At 39.1% G+C, this 23,097-nt stretch overlaps 2 protein-coding genes across 4 annotated transcripts; both read right to left on the bottom strand.

Moving 5' to 3' along the window:
- Positions 1-1,015: 1,015 nt before the first annotated feature.
- On the bottom strand, positions 1,016-11,733 carry cpeb1b (cytoplasmic polyadenylation element binding protein 1b). Of its 2 annotated transcripts, none has more exons than XM_017458342.3 (12): positions 11,646-11,733; positions 10,844-11,012; positions 9,190-9,381; positions 7,789-8,006; positions 7,436-7,685; positions 6,959-7,072; positions 6,773-6,877; positions 6,298-6,434; positions 4,782-4,980; positions 3,745-3,839; positions 3,507-3,587; positions 1,016-2,371 (listed from the first exon to the last, which is right to left on the bottom strand). In XM_017458342.3, the coding sequence occupies exons 1-12, from the start codon at positions 11,658-11,660 to the stop codon at positions 2,261-2,263; spliced, it is 1,686 nt and encodes a 561-aa protein (XP_017313831.1). In that variant the 5' UTR covers positions 11,661-11,733; the 3' UTR covers positions 1,016-2,260. The 2 variants fall into 2 exon arrangements, with proteins under 2 accessions (XP_017313831.1, XP_017313832.1); XM_017458343.3 differs by having other exon boundaries at positions 6,788-6,877; positions 11,646-11,721.
- Positions 11,734-14,055: 2,322 nt separating this feature from the next.
- rbpms2b (RNA binding protein, mRNA processing factor 2b) lies at positions 14,056-22,275 on the bottom strand. 2 transcript variants are annotated; one of them, XM_017459297.3, is made up of 8 exons: positions 21,823-22,275; positions 20,104-20,181; positions 19,665-19,703; positions 19,362-19,424; positions 16,934-17,084; positions 16,420-16,565; positions 14,979-15,049; positions 14,056-14,874 (listed from the first exon to the last, which is right to left on the bottom strand). In XM_017459297.3, exons 1-7 carry the CDS (start codon positions 21,871-21,873, stop codon positions 14,984-14,986), a joined length of 594 nt encoding a protein of 197 aa, XP_017314786.1. In that variant the 5' UTR covers positions 21,874-22,275; the 3' UTR covers positions 14,056-14,874; positions 14,979-14,983. The 2 variants fall into 2 exon arrangements, with proteins under 2 accessions (XP_017314786.1, XP_047007615.1); XM_047151659.2 differs by lacking the exon at positions 21,823-22,275 and adding an exon at positions 20,560-20,673.
- Positions 22,276-23,097: the final 822 nt, after the last annotated feature.

The following is a 23,097-nucleotide window of genomic DNA, read 5'->3' as shown; positions in this document are numbered from 1 at the left end:
ATAGATGTCCACTGAAATTTGATGATCCTGAAGTAACAGACCCCATCCTTAAGAGTTGAACAATGGCTTTAGCTGCCTCCATGTGTCCCTCATGGATGATACAGCAGCATGGGAAGGACATGGGGTATTTGGGGATCTAGCTATTCCAGATCTAGAGGTGGGCTGGGTAAAGAGGAATGAAAAGAACTAGAGCGCTTACATAAACCATGGCACAACACCCTTCATGCTGATGACTCAACCAACTCAACTGCTAGGCAACATTTCAGCCCAATATACCTGTGCCTTTTCACAATCTTCCTGTAAAATGCAATTTCTGGTCGAGTGTTGAAGGTGATCGTTTGGGAGGTGGGGGGTTACATATACACATTAAGTCATGTACACACTAACCACTTCCAGGTTCAGCAAGCCTTCTAGAAGTAACCAATATATTCTACCCAGAAATCCCACATATTGGTACACCAACCTACTCAGACCATCTGGGCACAACTTTGTCCAACTGCCACAGCTGATCCTTTAGGATCTGCATTGATAACGAGGCCATCATGAAACAATGAAAGAACAATTGTACATGTCGGCAACTATTTTTTAGGGTTTTGTATTTTACCAGTGAAATTAGCACCTACACCTTGCGTGGATTAAATCCAACACTGTTTCAACAAAACTAAATTTTTTCCAGCATTGAGATTTTAGAATGTTTTCTTGGAGAGCATCTTCTCTTCATCACATACACTGCTCAATATGGCCAAATAACCATTAAGCTACAATTGAAAGTTGTAGAAAACTGGCATATCTAGCTACTTGTTTAAAATGGTCCTTATAGTTTTCCCAAAACAGAAGTCTTCAGAGCATTATTGCAGGATGAAAAGGCAGCACCACCTAGTGGACAGCAGGAAAAGTTCAATCGATCCCAAAAATCTTGGTTTCCTAGCCATTAATTTTATTTTTTTTTAAAAAGCCATATACACATACTTTTACTTTAATGATCATAGGCATAAAAAAAACCTAAAGCAATATGAATGCTTAAACACCTTTATTGTGCCCAATCAAAAAAACAACTTCACTCAGCTGTAAGTACTCAAACTCAGCAGACCACAATGAGGTAGAATAAAAAGACAAAGCATCAGGGCTGAAGAGGATCAGCGAGGAATAAATGGAGAAGTGACAGTCCATGTTCTGAACAAAATCTTTGATATTTTGATATTCCAGAGCTGGAAATAAAGTGACATCTGCATTTGGTCTACTAAGGCGCCAATGGTACATTCAAGTGAAGTTTAGAGTTTTACATTCAACAAGCAGCTGTTTGTAATCTGAGGTCATGCCCATAGCAATACCTGCTGATGTTCAAAAGGTGATTAAAAACCTACCCCCTTACAAAGTGCAAATTAAAAAGTGCAACAATAAAACGATGTGCAATCTATGGCCATTCACATTTCTGATTATGAGTTGATCCAAAAACTTGATGCAACCCAGTAAAAGCAATGCCTCTGGATGGCATGCACTAAAAATTATCTGGGTTGGTGATAACATTACACCCAAATCCCTTGTTCCACTGAACGTAAAATTGGACAAGGGAGAAAACTCTCCAGAAAAGTTGTGGAGAAAGGGGAAAAAAAAAAAAAAGCAAAATTAAAAAGCCAATAGGTAGATTTCTGTTCAATCTTCTTTGTCTTGACTTAAAACCGTTTTATGTAAAAAATATTAGTAAAAATAACTGCGTAAAATGTCTGGAAGATGAAAATTGGACTTTATGTATCTGCATTTCTAAAGTAAAAAATCCTAGCTAACTGTAATGGGAAAAGCAGCTAAAGAGGAGAAATGAATTTAAAGGCACTGTATGGCTTCGGTTAGTTAAAGAAACTTGTATGACTGTTCATGAAGAAGGAAAATGGGGAAAGAAGATGGGGGAAAACAAAACAAAAAAAAAAGCAAAAAAAGGGGGGGAAAAAAAAAAAAAAAAAAAAAAAAAAAAAAAAAAAAAAAAGCAACTTTCCTTCTGAACCATGGCCTTATTCTTCTCACCCCAAAAATCCAGGGAGATTTTCCAAATGTGTGGGGGCCCTTGCAAACCCATAATATCACTGTGCACAGTGCCAAAGTGAACAAGCCAAAAAAAAAAAAAAGTGCCAAAGTGAACTTTGTACAGCATTTGCGCAAACCCACACCGTTGTGGATGCCTGCCGGAGGCCTGGCGCTGAAGCTGGTCCAGAGGCGTGGTGGCGGTCCAGGCAAGAGCACGACGTTGCCATCTTAAGCAAGGCCTTTAGCTGGAGTCCCTATTCTTCTGGTTGCGCATTAGAGGGCGGTGGTTGCTCAAGATATCCATGGAATGCTGCCAATGCCAGCATGAGCGACAATAGTACTTGAAGCAGGCCTGTGTATGAAGATCAATGGCACATTTTGCCTAATGTTAGAATTCAAACTTCACACCAGTCAATAATTTCCACTACAAGTTGGGTTTTTGTTCGACAGCAAAAGCCACATTAACAGGCCTGCTGAAGTTAAGCTAATGTAACAACTTGGAACATTAAGTGTATTGCATTTAAATATCATTTACACCCTACATGAGATGCTGAGTGCCATAATTGAGTAATCCCTTTATACTGCTTGTAAAAGTTGGCATTACAGCAACACTGAAAGTTGTACTAGTTATTTGCAAAGTAAATAATCTTATCACTGCATAATGACTTCAGACAGTGGCTAGAGCATGCTGTATCCCCAAATGAAAAAGCTGAACTACCAACATTAACACCACCAGTAGGGGCACTGAAGTGCAGTTTTAGAAGCAGTACAAAAATGCTATTCTATTGCTGCGTGTAGTGTGCTCATGCACAATAATGCTCATGTATTAAGACCAACTTTTACCAGGCAGAATTTAGTGAAATTTTACTTCTACTGCAGCATGGCACAACAATTCATCATGACCTTAGTAATAAATTAATGCTAGTTTCTTTTGGTGTTAAAAGTGAACAGGAAATAAAACCTTAATACAAAGTTATTACTGTCAAGACTTGATCTGTGAATATATGAAAATGGTTGGGCAGGTTTGTATTTATAGCCACGTTGGAAAGAAAAAAAAAGGAAAACAGGGGACAGTGAAGCATTCAGCCCAGGGCTCTTAATTAAATTACAGTAATCAATGTCTGCATTATGAAGTTTGTCTGGGCCCTTCAACTGAAGCCATTTATGTCTTTTTAAAAAAAATAAAATAATAAAAAAATAAAAAACGATAAACATACGATTGTACTGAATGTTCAGTCTGTAGAAAGTTCAGAATAGAAAAATGCATGGCATTAAAATCAACAAAATATTGTACAAGTCTCCAAATGATTTTAAAGAAATAAACCTGCACTGAGGGGTTCATGGTGTCCAAGTCTACTAGATGTTGGAAAGGTTTTACAATGGTCATTTGTTCTGCTACTGGTCTATCCCACCCCAAATAAACCACCATTCAAGTTTGCAAGTAATGTGTAATTGCATTCTAGTCATCTCAAATGTTTGGATTTTACCTGGTCTCTGCAGAAAAAAGGTCCTGGTTGACGGCTGCACACCTGACACATGGAATCCTCCAGATATGGGTCAATCTGAACCTAAAATGAACAAACCCTCCTGTTACTCAACTTTTACTGGACATTTAATGTTTTTGTTTTTTTGTGTTTTTTTTAAAACAGACTTCAAACAAAAACTGAAGTATTTACAGATCACAAGCACAAACTAACAGTAAACTTAAACAGCTGTATTGTGTACCTTTTTTGTAAATTTGGGTGTCTTGATTTCAACAAATGCAGCACTAACAGCCTTCAGGTAACTGCGCTGGTTGTTAAAGGTTACACGACCAGACCCTGGGGGGGAGGAGAATAGGATGTGGGGTGAGAACAAGCCCTTAAAATCTGAACACAAGTCACAACCCAGATATTTCAGTCCTTTGGTTTTTCCTCAGTGTCTGGCATATCACAATGCCACCGTAAGGAGCAACAAGCACCAAGATCAACTCTGAATTCACATTGCACTTGTTCACACCACACTGCATGCTTTCCACAGTACAAGAAAATTAAAAAACAGCCAAACATACACTAGGCACATCAATGAAAGATGGGGACAAGTGAAGTTGGACCAGCTCAAAACATAACTGGGATTGATGCGCAACGCATCCTTTACTCCCTTGTTATCAAGAAGTATTAATACTATAAACACATTTGCATGAAACTACTGATTTCATACAGAGACTCCATGCCAGAGCAAAGTGCCATCTCAGTCAAAAAGCATGACTTACAATACCCAAATTGTATGGCTTCAGTGATTTACAGAAATGACAAAGCAAAACAATGCCACTGCTCCTGTATCATGTCAGTGGGAGGGAAACAAACCAGCAGAGACTGCATTTCAATGCGGCATGATGGCAACATCCTGATGACATGCAAAGCAACTGAATTACATGAATTTTTTTTTTTTTTTTTTTTTTTAAATCTTCAAGACTAAACATCTTAAACAGTATCGCACAGTGAAAGGCAACACAACAGCATGGACTGCTTTAAAAAGGTGGAGCACATCTGGCACCCAATATTCAGTGCTCAAAAAGCAATACCCTTAAAGGTTGTTTTAGCAAAGAGAGCAAGTGATTAGCATGGTTTCACTTTTCTGTATGGTACATTTTCTTTACACAAGTAAGGAAAGTTATTTTCGGTACACGCTCGGCCTTTTGCATGTTCTTTAACAAGCACTGTGCTCCCACATGGAATCTTCATATTTTCACAGGACTTAGCTTTAGTGTTTAGGAATCTCACCAATCGGGTACTTGTGCTTGTCTGTGTCTATCCCAGCATACATGACTCCTCCAAACAGGTCATTCATAATGCTGGCCAGGGCCTCAGCATTGAGCATGCCATGCAGAGCTCCTACAAACACAGTGTTACTGGGGTCTAGTCTCTGAGAAGGGCAGCGAACATAGTTACTGTCCGAGATCACCCATGGGATCACCTGCACCTAGGAGACACAAGATGAAGTCGGGTTATCCACAAGAGAGATACAAGTCTTAAAAGATCCAGTGGCCTAATGTTTGTGGAAACCTAATCACATGGAGACTACACCCAGAACACAACGTTCAGAAAGCAAGGTCATATGTGCAAACTTTCACACAGTGTACATCTATATTATTAGCTATACAACCTTATTAGAACAAATGTACCACTTGTACTTAAATTTTTCCCTCAGCTAAACTATTCTCCTGCAGACTTATTTTAAATTCAGGTGACAATTATGATTTCTATATGGTTCATCTATTCTAGGTCCAGTGTGGCAACATGTCTCAAAAGAGCCATATAGTAAGTGACAACAGCATACATGAGACAAGGAGTAAAGTCAGCTAAAAGCTGAAGTTTGTGGCAGGGCACTTTCAGATTTAGCATGATTAAAAGACCATGAATTTTTTATTTTGTGGCTATTTGACAAAATGCAAACATATATTCTGAGTGATCCTTAATCCTTAGTGTTTGTTTTTGCCTCTTCTCTGCAAATTATAATCCACTGATAGTCCATTGGATTTATTTTGCACCTGGGACATTTGCATACAAGTATTCTTGACCTCATACAAAACAGCCAGGAGCCACATTATTGCATTGTATTATATTGACCACAAAAAAAAAAAAAAAAAAAAAAAAAAAAAACCCCACACACCTCAACCTTCATCAGTTTGCAGGAACACTAACATTTTTGTGCACAATAGCTGCCTTACACACCCCCTCCCAAAGAATTTAAAAATAAAACTGGGTCTTCCCACAAGTATGTGAATGCTATTGCTGTGACAATTCAATAATTCAAATCATTGAGAGTATACTGTAAAGTTAGAACATTAAGGATTTAGATTTAAAGAAAAAAAATTGTTGCAGTGGCCAAGTCACAAAACAACCTTACATTTTGCAAGAGTGCATACATGCTTTAGTGAGTTGGAAAAAACTGAACAGCCTAAAGATATAGATACTGGATCTCTTCAGGTGATAACTGGGTGTCAGAAACAAGGTTGTGCAGCACCACCTTGTTTACCGGAGTATTTCAGCCTTTCAATAGGCACCACCTACAGTCAGGGAATGAATTTGCACTTTCAGCACATCACCCATGTGTAACACATGGGTTTGAACACACCTTGAAAAAACAGACTGATGTGCTACAAAAAAAAAGCCCAGTGTGAACAGGCCCAAGGCTAACACTCTAATAAAAGCCACAATTTCAATTTTTACTTCTACATACAGGTAGAGCAGGTCAATAAAAACTTGTACAAAAGTGAACCAATGTAGCCATGCTTACATCCTTACAGCGCATCCTCCTGCTGGACATTTTGAAGTAATACTCGCTGTAGCCCTCTGGATGAAGCAGATCCTGAGTACAGGCCTGAAGCAGTGCACGCACAGACTTCTCTGACTCAAACACCAGGTACACATAACCTACAACAGACAAGTCTCAGTCACTGAACAGAGATGGACAGCCTCAAAAACTGAAGGGGGGAAAAAAAAGCCACTGGATCACTGGCCAGAAGACTAGAAACTAAATACGTCAAGGAATGAAAATCTTGCATACACCCTTGGGTAATAAAAACCATACCACATGCAGGTTTGACAAGTGCAGCTACTGTAGGACATGCAGTGTTTGCAAAATCCCATGGACTTCATATGAATTTCTAATTCCTAATGTCAGTTATCCAAAACCACAGTGCCTCTCACCCAACTGCTGGTGCAAACCACCGAGTGCTGGAATGAAATTTATAACCTACCCACTGCATTACCTTTGGGCATATTACCTTTAGGAGGGCAGCGAGGATGCTTGCCATCCTTACCAGGCCACTCCACACTCAGTGGGCCATAACAGTTAAATGTGTTTATCAAGCCAGCTGAAAACAGAAAACAAAAGTCACAACAAGGCAGTACAACACAATTAAATTAGATACATGGTTTACAGGTAAAAGCCTCACCCTCAGTAATGTCCCAAGGAACTCCTCCAAGAAAGACCTTGCAGGAGTAAACAGGGTTTTTGTAGTTTCTGGATGGAAGCTGGCCACTCCATGTGAAGGTGGCTTCATTAATTGCTGGTATATGAAGGCAAGATCAGAGTCCATCAAATTAATGAAAGACTAGACCAAACCAGCATCAGTGTAAAGACCACAGAACCAAGAAAGAAGTCCAATTTACAAAAGAAATCTGAAGCTACATTACCCTGATTATCTACAGGGCTTTGCTGGATGAGCCTAATCACAGTAAGGGTTGCACTAAACCACAACATGCTTGTAGTTCTTGTTAGTAGGAGATACATGTTTGCATGATAGTGACAAGTTTCAGTTCGATGGGGTAAAGTGTGACCCCAGTCAGTTCCCAATATTTAGCCAGCATAAAGATTACACTAGACAATCAGAAAATACAAATACTCACTCATTTTAAACCACATGACATACCTGCAGCTTGTCTGTGAAGGCGAGCCTCTCGCTCAATGCTGAACGGGCCATCTGGGGTCTCAAGCAGGTCCCAGTTGGGCCAGACTGAGGCTCCAGGCCAGCGGCGGGACACACTGTTGCCTGGGGGAGCACTGGGTGGAGGGGTTAAGGGAGAACTGTCATGGTCCATACGGGAGCCAAGACCAAGCTTCAATGGATCTTTTGGCATGCTGGGCATGAACGGCATAGAGGGGGAGATCCTCAAAGAGGACTACACAGAGAAAAAGCAAAGATTACACAAATGGTAAAAGTCAAATTAAAGATCATAAGGCCATTTGAGATTAAACACTATCCAAAGTACGCAACCAACTCACCAGCAGATCAGAAAGATGATCAGAGCCAGAGCTGAAGCCACTGGTCTCAGAGTCCACAGGGCTGCTGGAATGGGAACCCAGCAGTGAACGGGAGTTCAAACGTGCCAAGGCTGGAAACTTCTCTAGGAAGTCTGAAGTGCCTGTATTGGGCTCATTTGTAATTAAGCCCTGAGGTTTGTTCAGAAGTTGGCCCAGAGGGCTTCCCAACATCCCAAGCACTGCAAAACAGCACTCATGTTAATGTAAATACTAGAGTTGGGGTATTTGAACCCAGATTCATAACCAATTATGAAGGAACTCAGACTAGCCCTGCACATGATTTTGTACTCAAACTTCCTAGAGTACAGTAGAGTCTGCATTATGTGCGACATGAAACAACAAAAAGCCAAAGTTAAGAAGTTAACGAATGCCTCCCCTGCCTGACTGTGCACACAGTTGAGAAGCCTGCACAGAAAGCCGCTTCATCGTTCAAGTACCGAATTGAGTTCTCTTTAGTGGCTTATTACACTTGGATAATCAAATACACGTCAAAATGCAGGTCTGGCCAAGTATTCATGCAAAATGCCAACTTTAACTGGAGGACAAGTGTGATACAATAAGACCGGTTCATTTGTATTTTCATACACTCGTATAATAGAAGTTCTACATATACGTCTATAATCCTTTTCCTGCAAGATGCAATAGTGGTACTTTGTTACATTTATGTGACCACTGGTTTCTCAAGATTAAAATATTAATCTAACAGCTCAGTGTTGAGTTTATAATTTCAAATTCTCATTTTAATTATTTTCTGGACTCAGCCATTAAGGACTGACGAGTCCTGCTCGGCCCATTGTTGGACAAGTGGCCGACTCAAACTCAAAGGTGGACTCTGACCAGACAGTAGTTAAATACTGATCATTAAATTTACAGGGGTAAAGGAAACATTTAACAGATATTGACGGTAAAAACAAAAGCACATGAACAGCATCTGAGAGTGCCATACCATTACTAGGACTCGGCAGGGCATGAGGCAGGCAGGGAATCTGACTGCTCAGACTCACTATATAAGTGATATTTTGAACCACTTAAAATCAGCATCATTAATAACCACTGTGAAGATAGTTTAATAGCTCAGACATGAACAAAAGGTCTCAAGCTATAGATCAAAAAGAAAAATTCAAACTAACATTTTAAGTGTTAGAAACAAGAATTAACTTTTCAAACAAACTGTCACACATTATGGGCAATCCCTCATTTACCAGAGGGTCATGGACCAGTCTCAGTTTTAACAACTGAAGCTACAACATATTGAAAATTGGATAAATACCACAGCAGTGCTTTTAAATATTCAAATAAGGAAAGAAATGGCCCAATAGCTGAAAATATCCAAGAAACAGAGGTTAGAAAAACATGACTTACTTGAGGGGTTGTTGCTTGGGGCTGATGACTCCGAGTCATGGCTGCTCCATGGCCTCTCCCAACCAGATAAGCTGAGGGACTGCAGGCCCAGGCCCAGCTCAGTGACATCGGGTAGAGCACGAGATGACTCCTGCCCATTGCTGGGGAAAAGCATCCTGCTCCGGACAGCACACAGATCAGTGTCCGCACGCTCTGTTAATGCAACCAAGAAAGGAAAAACAAAAGTATGTGTATGCTCTGCATCAGCTACTGGGTATTTTAAAAACAACAAAAAAAACCCACAGCTAAAAAGCAGCCTCTACACTCTACTGATAAACACTGATTCCCTTTAAGCTCCGTCACAGAATAAATCTGCAAGCTGGCAAGCCGGACTACATGAGGCCGCTGCAGATGCCATGCGGCGACATGTGACCGAGGTGCCGATGCCCTCACACTATGCTGCTAATGATCAGCCCACGGCCCTGAAGACACGACCGAATTCCTCTCAAATTCTCCTGCAAGCTAACAATCTGTGCAACCTTCCCCAGGGCTGCCGTCCTTGGACTGAGGCAGTGGAAGTGAAGCAGGAGCTGCAGGCTAGGGAGAAAAGGAGATGGAAGAAATGCCTGGCAAATCACAGAATGGTGGCAGCCAGAGGCTGCGTGATCAGAGGCTGAAGGATGGAAGCGCTGCATCGCTCCCTCCGAGCTGGATACCATCCAGCAGTTCCAGGCCTGATTCAGCAGCATCAGCGCATGTCTCAGTTGCTCAACATCGCATGACCAATGCAGCACTAGATGAGGCAATTTGCATACTTAAACTAAAAGTAATGGGGGAGGGGGGATACATAAAAATATAACCCACACAACTAGTTACACAGTGAAGAGGTATTAAGTCAAGGTTCCTACTTTAGGAAATTCTTTTCCAGGACCTGTATATACACACACAGTTATCCTATAATAACTTCAGACAGTGATGCTCAAAACCTTCTGAGGACAAGTTTTACTAGAACAGAAACACACCAAACAAGGCAAACAATGGTGCAGTTTCTCATCACATGAAATGCATGCAATTCATAAATATTAATATCCCAACTTGACTTCGTAACATTTCTAAGGCTCATCTTGCTGGGCTCTTTCATGACCAAAAAAAACAAAACAAAACAAAAAACAAACAAACACAGCCTATACATGGAAGCCCAATGCCTCAATTACAGGTTTATATACAGCCAACTCAGCACCAAAATAAAGTACCAGTAGTAGTGTACCAATTTCTTACAGGACTGCTATAATGTGTACATGTTCCCCCCCCTTTAGCATGCCTCTCTATAATTAGGGTTTAGAGTAAATCTATAAAGTTGTTCTATTTAGGTTCACTTATGCATCAAATTGTTTAAACCTACACTATATTCACAATCCCAGGTGAAGGATGCATACTAAAGGTGCAAAGGCTGCACCCTTGATGGAGTGATGACAGCAACAAGGAAGTACCGTCTGGTTCCTTTATGTCTTAGCGTTAAGTAAGTTTCATTGGCAAAGCATGATTTATCACTACAAACAGCACTAAAGGAGTTCCACTATACATTTTGCCAGTAATGTTTCATACCAAACTACAGCAAACTCTTTCCACAAGTTTTATGGTGTATAAAATCCAGCTCTAATTGACAGCAAATTACCAATCAAGGAATCCCGTTTGGTCTTGGCACTGGGAGTGGTGCACACCCCTGTGAGGTCCAGAGAGTTACCCAGCATGGTATTCATCCTGCGAAAGATGTCTGCATTACTGCATGTGGACAAGGCTGGTGTCTCAGAATCCCAACGGTTAAGGACTCTGGGATTCTCTCGCTGAAAGAAAGCAAGCAAAAAGTAACATTACACTCACAAAAAAATATATATATATAATAAAAAAAAAAGGTACTTTTCTAGGTGCTTGGGTAGTCCCACCAAGGTTTTGTACTTTTAGTGCATATTTATGAAAACGTGAAGTGCACCTTTGAAGTAGTTTAAGGTAATTAACTGGACCTTAAAGGGAAGGGGGTATAAAATAATAATAATAATAATAATAATAATAATAATAAAAAACCACGCGCGCGCACACACACACACACACACACACACACACACACACGAGGGCCAAGTTCCACAATAGAACCACTCCCAAAAAAAAAAAAAATTGCGAAAATAGTTGGGTAGCTTTACTTAGTGCACGTTAACTGCTGAAAGGCCTAAACTTCTGATAAACAAGGCCATGGCGCTTGAAGTCTTTTTTATTGCATCCATCCGAGAAAAAATTTACAGAAGTGATAGTAACGAACCAATAAGGTGGCCAAAAGCTATGGATAACGACATGACTGACAACACAGAAACATGAACTGGGCGCTAACACCAAGCGCAAAAAAGCGCCCTCTTGGAGTTGTCTTTATCGAAACCAGACAACGTTTCTCTTAAAATAAATTTAAAATAAAAATAAAAACTCACCAGAGAAAACGCCATGGTAGAATTGTCAAAGAATTATCTAAAACACCAACAGACTTTCCGTCACCATAAGACGTACTTAAACCCTATGGAGGGAAAAAAAATCAGCACTCATTAAGAACATCTGCGCGCTACCTGCGTGCAACTTAACTCTACCTGACCTCAGGCTGCTCTCGTTGGCCTAGCAGATTGACCAATCAGAAGCCGATGCGTAATTAGCCCCATATAAGATGCACGTGCTTATTGGTTGAAATTAACAACGTGTTCACTGAACTATTATAAATTATATTTTAATTTGGGAGGGTTTTAAACTTTAAACAGATTAGTCAAACGAATCTGGCTGATCTTTTGAGTTGAGTAATTGTGCTATAATATAGTGATAAAAAAACAACAATAGCTTCTTCATCATATTCACTGCAATAGGAAGCCATTTGGGATTCGAGGGTGGGGCGGGGTAATCGGTATCAATGCAATTTCGTGTTGTCCTTTATCAGCTATGCAAGGAGATGAAAAAAGTGGATGTTTGAAAATGTGTGGTAACACTTATTTCATGCTGTTTAAAAGTTTAGAGAGTGTAGTTGAGCTCATTTTCCTTTATTTCCTAACCTCGTTTTTCCTGTAACAACTACAAATGCAAACCAAGTGGTGATTAATGTTATGTCCACTCCCTCCCATTGCGATATATCTATCTGTCTATCTATACAACATATAATCAGTCTGCATTCCAGTTAATACCAAAGGTGTTCAGTGGAGTTTAATTCAGGGCTTTGTGCAGACCACTCAAGTTCTTCCATACCAGCCTTGGCAAACCACGTCGTCATGGAATTCATTGTCATGTTGGAATAGGTTTGGACCCTTTAGTTACAGTGTGGGGAAAGTGTAATGCTACAGCATTCAGACATCCTATACAACTGTGTTTCCAACTTTGCTGCAATAATTTGTGAAGAACCACGTGATGTGATGGTCAGGTGTCGACATTGTGTGTATATGGGAGCATCATGACTTGCAAATTGGTCTACTGTATATTTTTAGTATTTGTATACTGTTGATGTATTAAGAATGGTAGTGTACATAGTAATATTGATTTACTTATGTTACAGAATACCTGAAACTGGCCTCCACTTCCTTTTAAGAAATTTGTCTCTAGTTGCCTATAACCCATCCTAACCATGAGCTTGTGAGTTCAAATCCCACAAGTTGGTCAGGGGTTAAATAGAGTGAGCCTGCAGCCAGAGGAGCATTAATTATATTGTCCTATCCTTTAGTTATTGGGCATTGGCAATTTACATGCCTGAGATCTGAGGTTACAGCCTCTTGGTAACTAATGGTTTTAGTGACATTTGTTAGACATTACAGGAAGAGATTCCAAGACCAGAGTGCTGCTAGTCTTTCCCGTACAGGGGTGACAATTTTGAAATCAGCATTTTATTTGGGGGGGATAAATTGTTCTTCAAAAGAAGACCTTTGAAACTGCTGACCTTGGATGCCCATAAAACAAGTCAAACAGTATTGTTCCCACCTTGCTGGCACCTATATGAAACACCTATGAATTAGATTTAATTAGGCATTATCTGGAACCAGCGATGTATATGGGGGGTTGAAACATTCTTAGTACAAGTATATAAAATTGCATCAGAATTTATTAATGCAACATTTTAGCTATCAAAACCAGTACACTTCATAAACCGTGGCAAGGTTGTTTCCTTTCTAAGGCCGGTGTTCACAAACAATTTGGAGCCAGGGACCCACTAAACTAAAGAAATATCTGCACCCCCCCAGGACATTTGTTTTAGGAACATAGTCCAACCCTTTTACTATTGGAGTACATTAAGTGTACTATAATATTTGGATATTTTATTGGCACAATAAAGCTTTACATTTTCCACTGAGAACACAAGTGTTAAGGAGTCATTACTGTTAAAGCTAATAACTACAAATATCCTGTAATTATAATTCTGGATTGTGATTTCCATCACTGTAACCCAAAAACAGTTACATGTGAACTTCCTCTGCTACCTCAAAGTAACTACACCCATCCTCTTTCACCACTAGAGGGCAGTTTTGCCCACTGGATTCATAAAAGCAGCGATCAACTGGGCTCCTGGAGATAGAGCTTCAGTTGCAGTCCCCCCAGAAGTGGTGACTGGCTGCCTGCTTTCCTTCATTGGATCTTTGAACCCACAGTTATGCACAGTTTTAAGTTTACACTACAACACTCCTGATCACTCAAGTGCGTGCCTGGTAATTAACTGATCATATGGTTTTGACCATGGCACTGAAATTCTGCAGGGCAGAGGACTGAATTCCTGCTCCAAAAGGGCACCACTTAGCTTGCACATAAAACAAATAGGAAAGTCAAGCTATAGTAATATAGTAACCCACTCCTTTACTCAGAAATAAGCAAGAACATCAGTGTAATGCATCAACATGTTTTAATACTGCATCATACAATTTTACAGACTTAACAAATAAATTTAAGGTCAGTATTGACCATATGTACTATAATCCATTAAAACCCCTTCATGCATAATTTTATCTTCATGCACCATCATACATCCTTCTACAGCAATCTAATGTTAAGTTAAATCTGCCACCCACAAAGTGTTAGACTTGTCAGCATGACAAATCTAACAAAGGAAAAACACAGCTTTACAACTGTTCTGCAGGATATTAAATCAGTAAATAAACAAAAAATAACTTAGAATACTTAATTGCACACTTTTCTCCCCATATAGACTACTTTACACTTGGATTGTCTGTATTTGGCAAGGTCAAGCTGTCATATGGAAACGTTCGCAAGCCTAGACAAGATGGCACATTAAAATAATACTTCACGCATAATCACAACTCTGGGCAGACACCCAACCCTTCTAAACCGAGCTGGCCACTACTTAATATCACACAAAGGACTAAGGTACCAAACAAACGCTTAGATTACACCAAGCCAAGGAGCAATACATATGACAAGGGGGCACAAGAACCATTTATCTAGTTCATGACAAAAAAAAAAAAAAAAAAAAAAAAAAAAAAAAAAAAAAAACTTACAACTTAATTTCCATTATAATCTTATTCAAAACATTTTATAACAGAACTAAGGCAAGTGCTAGTATGGTTGCATCATCTGAGCCTCCTGTTCAGCAGAAAGATGGAGATGTTCAACCTAAAGAGCCAGGCTGAATCAAGTATGGGCTGCAACAGATTCACGCCAATAGAAGCAAGTCACCTTTCATCTCTATATTAAAAGAAAGTGTAGAAGATTAAAAACTGAGCTCTCTTTTCATTTTAAAAAAAAAAAAAAAAAAAAAAAAAAAAAAAAAAAAAAAAAAAGTGACACACCATTTTTAACAGAACTGCCTTGATTTCCATCCGGGTTGGGAGGACTCTGCTGTCGCTGGATACCAACGCATCTACAAGGAAGAGGAGGAGAAAAAAGAAAAAAAAGAAACCCATTCAAGACAATTGCTTGCCAATATGCTCTGTATGCACACTGAGGATAACTGATTCTCATGATTTTATGCATAAAATACAAAAGCCAATATTTGCAGCTAATTTGGTTTAAGACACTAAATACTTTTTCCTACCAAACGTTAGAGTCCCATTATAAGATTAGTGCAAGAAGCAATCTTTCAATTCATTCCACACCATGGACAGGACCATTCAGGGCAATTTAGAGTAGCCAGTCCACCTACTAGTATGCTTTTGGAAGGGTAGATGAAAGAGCCTGAATCATCATTCACCCAGCATTTCATGTTTATTAAAACCTATAACACCTGGCAAAAATTATGGGATCACTCAATGTGATCTCCATCAAGCTGGTTCAAATTCTCAAATAGCAGTTAACAACTCAGCTTTGCAGGATTGAGCAGTCATTGGCCAATTTAAGTTTCCACCATAAATTTTAATCAGAGTGAGATCTGAACTGTTGGCTGGCCAGGTCAAGTTGATGTGTTTCCTGAAGAAAAGCTTCACCACTCTGCTGTGGCAAGATGAAGTCCTGAAAAATGACCACAAAACTCATTTTCTATCGATGGAATGGAGAAAATTCTAAATCTTCAATGTACACCTGTGCATTGAAGTCTCCTCTGGTCCTTTACCTGACATGAAACCCCATGAGTGGGGAAATTTGTTTTCTTCAGGCAGTCATCTTTGTTTCATTAGAATGGCAGACCCAAAAAAAAAAAAAAAAAAAAGGGCCAGCATCCTCTCCTTGGCCAATGCAGATTCGTGATTAATCACTGAATTTCACCTTCATCCAATCAACACTCCATGATTGCTTCTCTTTAGCCCACTGTACTCTTTCTTCTGTTTAGGTGTTCCTGCTGATTTTCATTTGGCTTTTCTAAGTAGATATATAGCAGTCTCCCAATCTGATTTCTTGCAGTTACTGTCAAACTCTGACTCATGTTTCCACCCATGTTTTGTTGTGCATTTTCTATTTATGTCATATTGCTTTTGTTTTCCATCCCGACACTTGCCCTCTTCCTTGGTCTACTAGTGTTTTCCTTTTAGAACCTTCCTATTTGGTTTATACTTGCACCAAATTTTAGAAACAGCTGCCTGGGAACAAACATCTTTTGCTACACTGTCAGATTTCCTTCTTGAAGGAGTTTTACAATCTGTACATTTTAATAGGAAGCCCTGCAGTCATCACTTCTCATTGCCTTGCCTTATTCAAATTGAGTTAAAATGTGCATGCCAGAGTAGTGCATTTCTCCTATTACTTTGAGGGGGGGGAAGAAAAAAAATAAATAAATAAAAAAAATAAAAAAAAAGTCACCTGGGCATGGAGGGCAGCAGCAGCTGCTGCTGCAGGGTAGGTAAAGGCAGTGTGGGGCAGCCCTGGGCTCAGCTCTGCTGTATACAGAGGGTATGGAGACCAGGCCTCTGGAGATGCTGGAATCAGTGCTGCCCCAGTCAGGTCATCTGAGGAAGCACAGCAAACCACACCACACATGCACAGACCTTTGTATAAAACTGAATCCATGCCCAATCCTAACCAGAGTCAGAATAAGCCCACAGTCACAATACTAAGTGAATGAGAATATTTATGCTTTTATCTTTCAAAATTGTCCAAGCAAATAAGATGTGACAAGATGATTAGGTTTTATTCAGAGCATCAGAACAGTTGTGGTGTGAAGTGGAAACACTGAATGCATAAACGTCATTGAACTGGCAGTCAGTGCTCCAATGAAGCATGCATGTGCTGGAGGTGAATTAGTTTGTTCCCCTGCTATAGGCGACAGTGTGTTTGCATGTGCTGTGAGAAAGCTACCATGTGGCCGTACACTTACATGGGTCCCGTGCTATGAAGTGTGCCCCTAGAGCTGGGTGGATATTTGTGGGGTTCGGCGTGCCCATCAGCTTACTCTTTGCCATCTTCGTGTTGGCTTTAGCAAACTCTAAACGGAGGGTCTGCGGGTTCTCAGGGTCAAATCGAACACCCTGGAGACACAAGGTGGGGGATACAATAATACGAGTGGGCTGTGCCTGACAATGTAGCAGAATGTGCAAGAGTGCACTAAGCTGGTGTCCACATGCAGGTGAAAGATTCTTGGACTTGACAGAAGAGCTATAGTACTAGAATAGATACTGTAAGCTGGAAAATGGGTTGTTAGTCCAATGCAAGATATGGTCAATACTTTAGCTGGATAAAACATGTCAAAGTTGCCAAAAATGGCACAGCAAGCAAATCTCAGCCAGAACAGCAAGTAATTGGTGTGGCCCATTTTAAAAGTGAACACTATGCTGTCCTCCCTGCCAAGGCCAAGCTCCCCATAGTGAGAACTCTGAAGGATCCCTCTCTTTAAGGGTAGGGAAAGGCAGTGTCCTAATGTCACCTGATCACAGACATTCAGACAAACAAGAGAAGAGAAATACTGAGCAGATGGGCCTCAACCACTAAAAATACTGATTATGCCATTATTTCTAGTAAGTTCACTTTGCCCAAGCCTAGCTGGTCATGAATTGGTAAAGTAGACCATTACCTAGCCCCCCTCAATTTTTTTTTTTTTTTTTTAAATAAAAAACATGCATGTCTATTAGCACTTATTCAGTTTTGTATGAGTAGTCAATTCCACAGCTCACTAGTCACAAATTTCTTCTGCATCTATGATTCTGGTTGGAGCATGTGTAAATGTCTGCACTTCATTTTAACAAATTCTCAGTTTGAATCCCTAAAGTCAATCTCAAATGAGGTAGCAGCTTATAGGTTATCTAAAATATCAAGCAAAGTCAATTACCTACAAACCTCATACAGGAATATCAAAGGGGTTTAGGGTTAAAATGTAATTGGTAAATGTGAATCAGGTACAGACATGGATCTTTTAGCTCATCAGTCCTTCACTTGATGAATCTGCATCCAAGATACACCAGGGATGTGGGGTTTTAAACAGACAGCCTTCTCGAAGACTCCTGTATATCACTGTTTATTTTCAGATGTTACATAACTTCACAGCACAAAAGATGTATTCATTTTGGTAGTCTGCTTTTTAGTTTAAGTTCTTCAGCTGTTTTGTTTATATGAAGTAAGAACTTGCAGATTTGTTCAAGAAATGTATTGACATATCTAAACAAAGCTTTAAACCTGACCCATCCTAAAAAGTTCTACAATTAATTTAAAAAAAAAAAAAAAAAAAAAAAAAAAAAAAAAAACCCTAGACAGTTCACTAGCTAGTAAAGATAGAAAGATTTACCCAATTTCAGCCTAAACAGGTTTATGCAAAACCTGTACACTTCCACATACTCAAATACCATTAACAGCCATAAAAGCAAAAAGGATTGCAAGTAAACTTGTACCATTATTTTCTCAGCAGAAATCACATCAGTTGATCGTTTTATTTCAAGTTCTTATTGCATTAACTTTTTTCCTTCACCATTTTGGGCCTCAGAGATAATCTCCATTTTCAGCAACCTTGGACATGAGCACTTCAAACTCAGCTTCACCAAAACTTTACAAGTTGGATAACTTGTCTACTGAATACTTTCCTTTTATTGATTCCCAACATACAGTATCAGCTTAAATTAGCATGCATTATGTAAACATGTATGCATAGGACATGTAAACAAGGGACTAATGAGTAATAGCTTGAGTCCACACAGCTGAAGCCGATTCATCAACTGCACCAAAATCACCACTCCCCATAGACTCATTAAATAAAGCATACAAGTGTTAAACTATCCATGCAGCATCATTTTGCATTGCAACGCCATTGACATTAATGGGCCAGCATATTGCCCAAAGTAGAATTAGATTGCCGTTTCTGCACAGTTACAAACTATTGTTTGTATGAGTCATACTTTAACATGACTTACAATAAATTACCACTGGTGTTTTTTCCAATATTCAAAGCAAGACAAAATTATATTTTTTTTAGGCATCAATAAGTGGGTTTCTATGAATGGTCCTATAATGCAAATGCTCAACAATTTAGTTTGGAACGACCTTACAAATGGCGATGGTGAGAATGCTCCCTCCAGAGTCCACTGCATAGGCTTTAAAGGTTGTTGGGACCACACTAATTGCATAATTTGGGTATTCAGCCATTTTGTAGCATTTACTATAAACAAGTTATGTAAATATCTAAAGCCCATCATTAAATTTACCTCTGAAGCATCACCAATGAAATCTTAATATAACATAGAAAACCAGAATGTGCTCCTACTGCACCACATCCAAGATCAATAATTCAACACAATGCTTACAGATGACCAAGTACTTACGTTTAAGGCGTTTTTTGCCGCTTCAGCACCAGACCGACTGTCAAATGTTACAAATCCAACAGGCTGGAAAAGAAGGAGGGACAGTCAGTTCAATTTTGTGCTTTACCTTGAAGGTAGAGAGAACACCAGCATTACACAGGATGAACAAGTTGGTGTCCAAACCTACTATATTAAAATATACTTTTAATAAGCTTGTAAAAATGAATCACTTGCATTGAAATTGAACCAATGCTAAACAAAAGCTTTAAAGTTTATGCCTGAACACTATCCTGCATACATACCACCATGATATCACCATCTCACCTGCTTTGATGTTAATTTGATCAGAGAACCTTCATATCCCTGAAAGGGGGGGGGGGGGGGGGGGGGGGGGGGGGGGGGGATCCAATTAGGCATGAAGAAACCACCAAGAAACCAAGCTGTACAATTTCTTTGATTGTGATTGAACATATTCCCTTCCAATTAAGGGTCAGGTTTATTCACCCTAAGTAATCAGGAGCAAAACTGAACTTAGAGCTCATGCTGTAGTAAATAAAATTGTTTCATGACAAACTTGGACATGATTGAAAAAGGGAATAGAGAAGCAATTAAGTGACTCATACAATCTGATTTTAATGTGCCCAAAGTCATTTTAATACAATTATAAACACTCTGGTTAAAGACAACAGCTGCCAAATGTAACACTGGAATTGGTTATGGGAAGAAAATGCATGAGAGCAACTTCCATAGAATCCATTCTTACCTTAAATGGTCTAAATAGGAGGTAGAGTTCACGAGGTTTGATGTCTGTTGGCAGGCCACTTACAAAGAGTGTTCGCACCTAGAGAGAAGGTGTAGGAAACAGTCTGAATATAAACTATATAGTGCTGATTTTAAGAGCAAAACAAACCTCCTGCATTGTTTGGGGCTAGAAGTATTTGGACAAACTCAAGTTAGAGAAACACCCATTTTATAGCTCACACTTAACCCTGAACAGATTAAGAAATGATCAAAGTAGGAGTTTAAAACAGCATAGCATCCAAAATAACCAAACATTTGATTCTTTTAACAAAGAGACAATACATAGTAACATATGGAAAAAGTTCTGAATTAAAAATAAGTAAATAAAAATAGGATGTCTCCCCTAAACACATAAAATAGTAACCTATATCTAGCAGGTACTCAAAAGGACATTTCCACTTCAACAGCATCAACCTACCATAAAATGGGTAGTAAAAGGAGACAGAACAAAGACATTCTATAATTTGAAATACCAGCATTCATAGGTCTGAACGGCCATGTACACTGAACAGTGCAACTTCAAGCTCAGTGGGAGGCTTTGTTCTACAATAGACTGCTAGTGGACAACAAAAACACAGCATGATGGGGTTTCCTTCCTCTGTCTCACAGCTATGAGGTCAACAGAACAGTCATTCTCCACCTAAAAACAGATTATAACTCTCCCAGTCTTCTAATCTGAAGCACTGAGACTTTATGAGAAGTTAAAAGGAAGCTCAAATTTACAAAGTCTTGATGTGCAGCAAGACTGCATATTTCCACCCATTCTTGGAAGCTACACTAAAAGGATTTGACTAAGGCAGCTCCATGGGCTAAGGCTCTGAAGATTTAGCTGTCTTTTAAAAAAAAATAAAATAGATAAAAAAAATTTAAAAAATAAAAAAAAATTTTAAAAAAAGGAAGGGGGGGGCGATCTGAGCCACACTATGGACTCACTGAACACTTATAAACCAGAATTATTTTAAATAAGGTAATGAAAGAGGGCTTTATTTATTTAAAAAAATAAGAAAAGAAAAAATAAATAAAGCAACAGGCATGTTTAGAAAGTTCGTCAGACTTTGTACGCATTATGCCTAGTATATCATGGCTATTGTTAATGAAGGGGAAAACCAAAAATACACACACACACACACACACACACACACACACACACACACACACCTAAGTAACCGAGTAAAGTTGGAGATTGAAGTTGATTCCACATAACCAGTGACAGTTTGAACAGAGTTCATCACTGAAATAAGAGCCGACTGCAGCTGCTGTTCTGTATTGAAAACATGTAATTAGCAACTTCAATTAAATGCACAAAAGGCATGGACATCCTATCCAGGAGCGATATTAAAAATTGCACAGAAAGAAGGGCGGTGAAGGCGGCTGAAATAGCTACACAAATAGCTTTAAATATTAAATGACTAAACTTTGTAGACATTCATTACTGAATATGGTTTTACGCACACAAGGATTTCTTCCTGAAGGAAGGAAGTGTTAGATTAACACACGCACAGTTTCAGTGTGCCACAAATGAAGACAGTTTACAGGATTCTGCCAACAACTATAATCCTATCCAGTTATTAACAGTCCATTTTTCATTCGACATACAAAAGTAACGCACGCAAGGAAAACATATACGCTCTTTTCGCGCTAAAAATATAGAACTCCTATTTTCACAGCACCGAGATCTTACCTCCTCTTCAACTACGTTGTTGTTGGTCTCGGAGTCAGATTTGACACTCATCCTGGTGGTTAGGGAACTCCCAAAAAAAAAAAAAAAAAAAAAAAAAAAAAATATTCCACTCAAAGAGAGCAGACAAACTTTTTTCCCCCGTTCCGGTGTTGCAGTGCATCCAATGTGCCAAAGTGCGCGCTGGTGGTGCGGCGGTGCCAAGCCCGAAAAGAGCAGGTGAAAGAAAAGTAACTGAAGGTGAGCTGGTGTCGGGAGGTAAAGGTGGAAAAGTGCACCGTGGGGATGAGAAAGTGGAAGAAGTGGCGTCTCTACTACTGCTCACATTTATATCGGTTTAGATGTGCACAGAATAAGAAGACATGGATGCCATGTTGCTCTCTGCGCGCAAATTAAGTCATCAGTGAAGACTTGAAGGTCTTCAAAGGCAGCAATCACAGACAGAGAAGCTACAGCTGGTGTACATGTACCTAAGCCCTCCCCTGCAGGGTTGCCAGATTGGAGGTATTTTTTTCTGTCCTAAACACTTTTTAATTTATGGTGTCCAAACTCGTAAACCATTGATTTAAGGATGGTTTTTAAAATATATATGAAATAAAGTGCCTCCATACCACTGCAATGTTGTATAAAAAATTAATAATAAAAAAGAAAATAAAAAAATATTATCTTGTTTAGGTGTTGTCTCATCACTCCCTATCCAGCAATACTGAAGGTCATATGCAGCACATTTCTGTTTTCTGTTTTCTTTCTTTCTTTTCTTTTTTTTTTTTTTTTAAATAAAAGACTTTAGACAAATATTATTAGCCCTTTTTGAATAAAACATCGTATAAAATATAACATAACTAAACTGCATAATTATTACTATTATCTTTAAATGTCTGTAATTTCTATCATTCTCTTCAACAGAGATGTAAGAAATGTTCAGTAATATTTTAGAACTAAAATATTAGTGAATAAATTTTCACATCAGTAGCAGTAAAAATTTTTTTAAGTTTTTACCCCCTTTTGCTTTTATTTTTCAAGAAAAAAAAAATGAAGTCAAAATGTATTTTCATTTGCATGCCATTTTGAGTAATAAACCTAAATCTAACTGACTTTATGTTTGATATGCTTATGCATGAAAGAGAAACCTAGACTTGCTAGAAACAAGTTCTAAGCAGTGTGTGTGTGTGTGTGTGTGTGTGTGTGTGTGTGTGCGTTTGTGCGTGAGCACAGCCAGGAACCCCTATAACTAAAAAAAATCTAATAAATAAATAGATAAAAAGAACCTCTTCTGCT

The sequence above is a fragment of the Ictalurus punctatus genome, chromosome 27 (genome assembly GCF_001660625.3).
Source record: "Ictalurus punctatus breed USDA103 chromosome 27, Coco_2.0, whole genome shotgun sequence".
In the NCBI taxonomy this organism is placed as follows: domain Eukaryota; kingdom Metazoa; phylum Chordata; class Actinopteri; order Siluriformes; family Ictaluridae; genus Ictalurus; species Ictalurus punctatus.
Note: the sequence above shows the minus strand (reverse complement) of the source record. Positions and strands in the feature narration are given on the sequence as shown.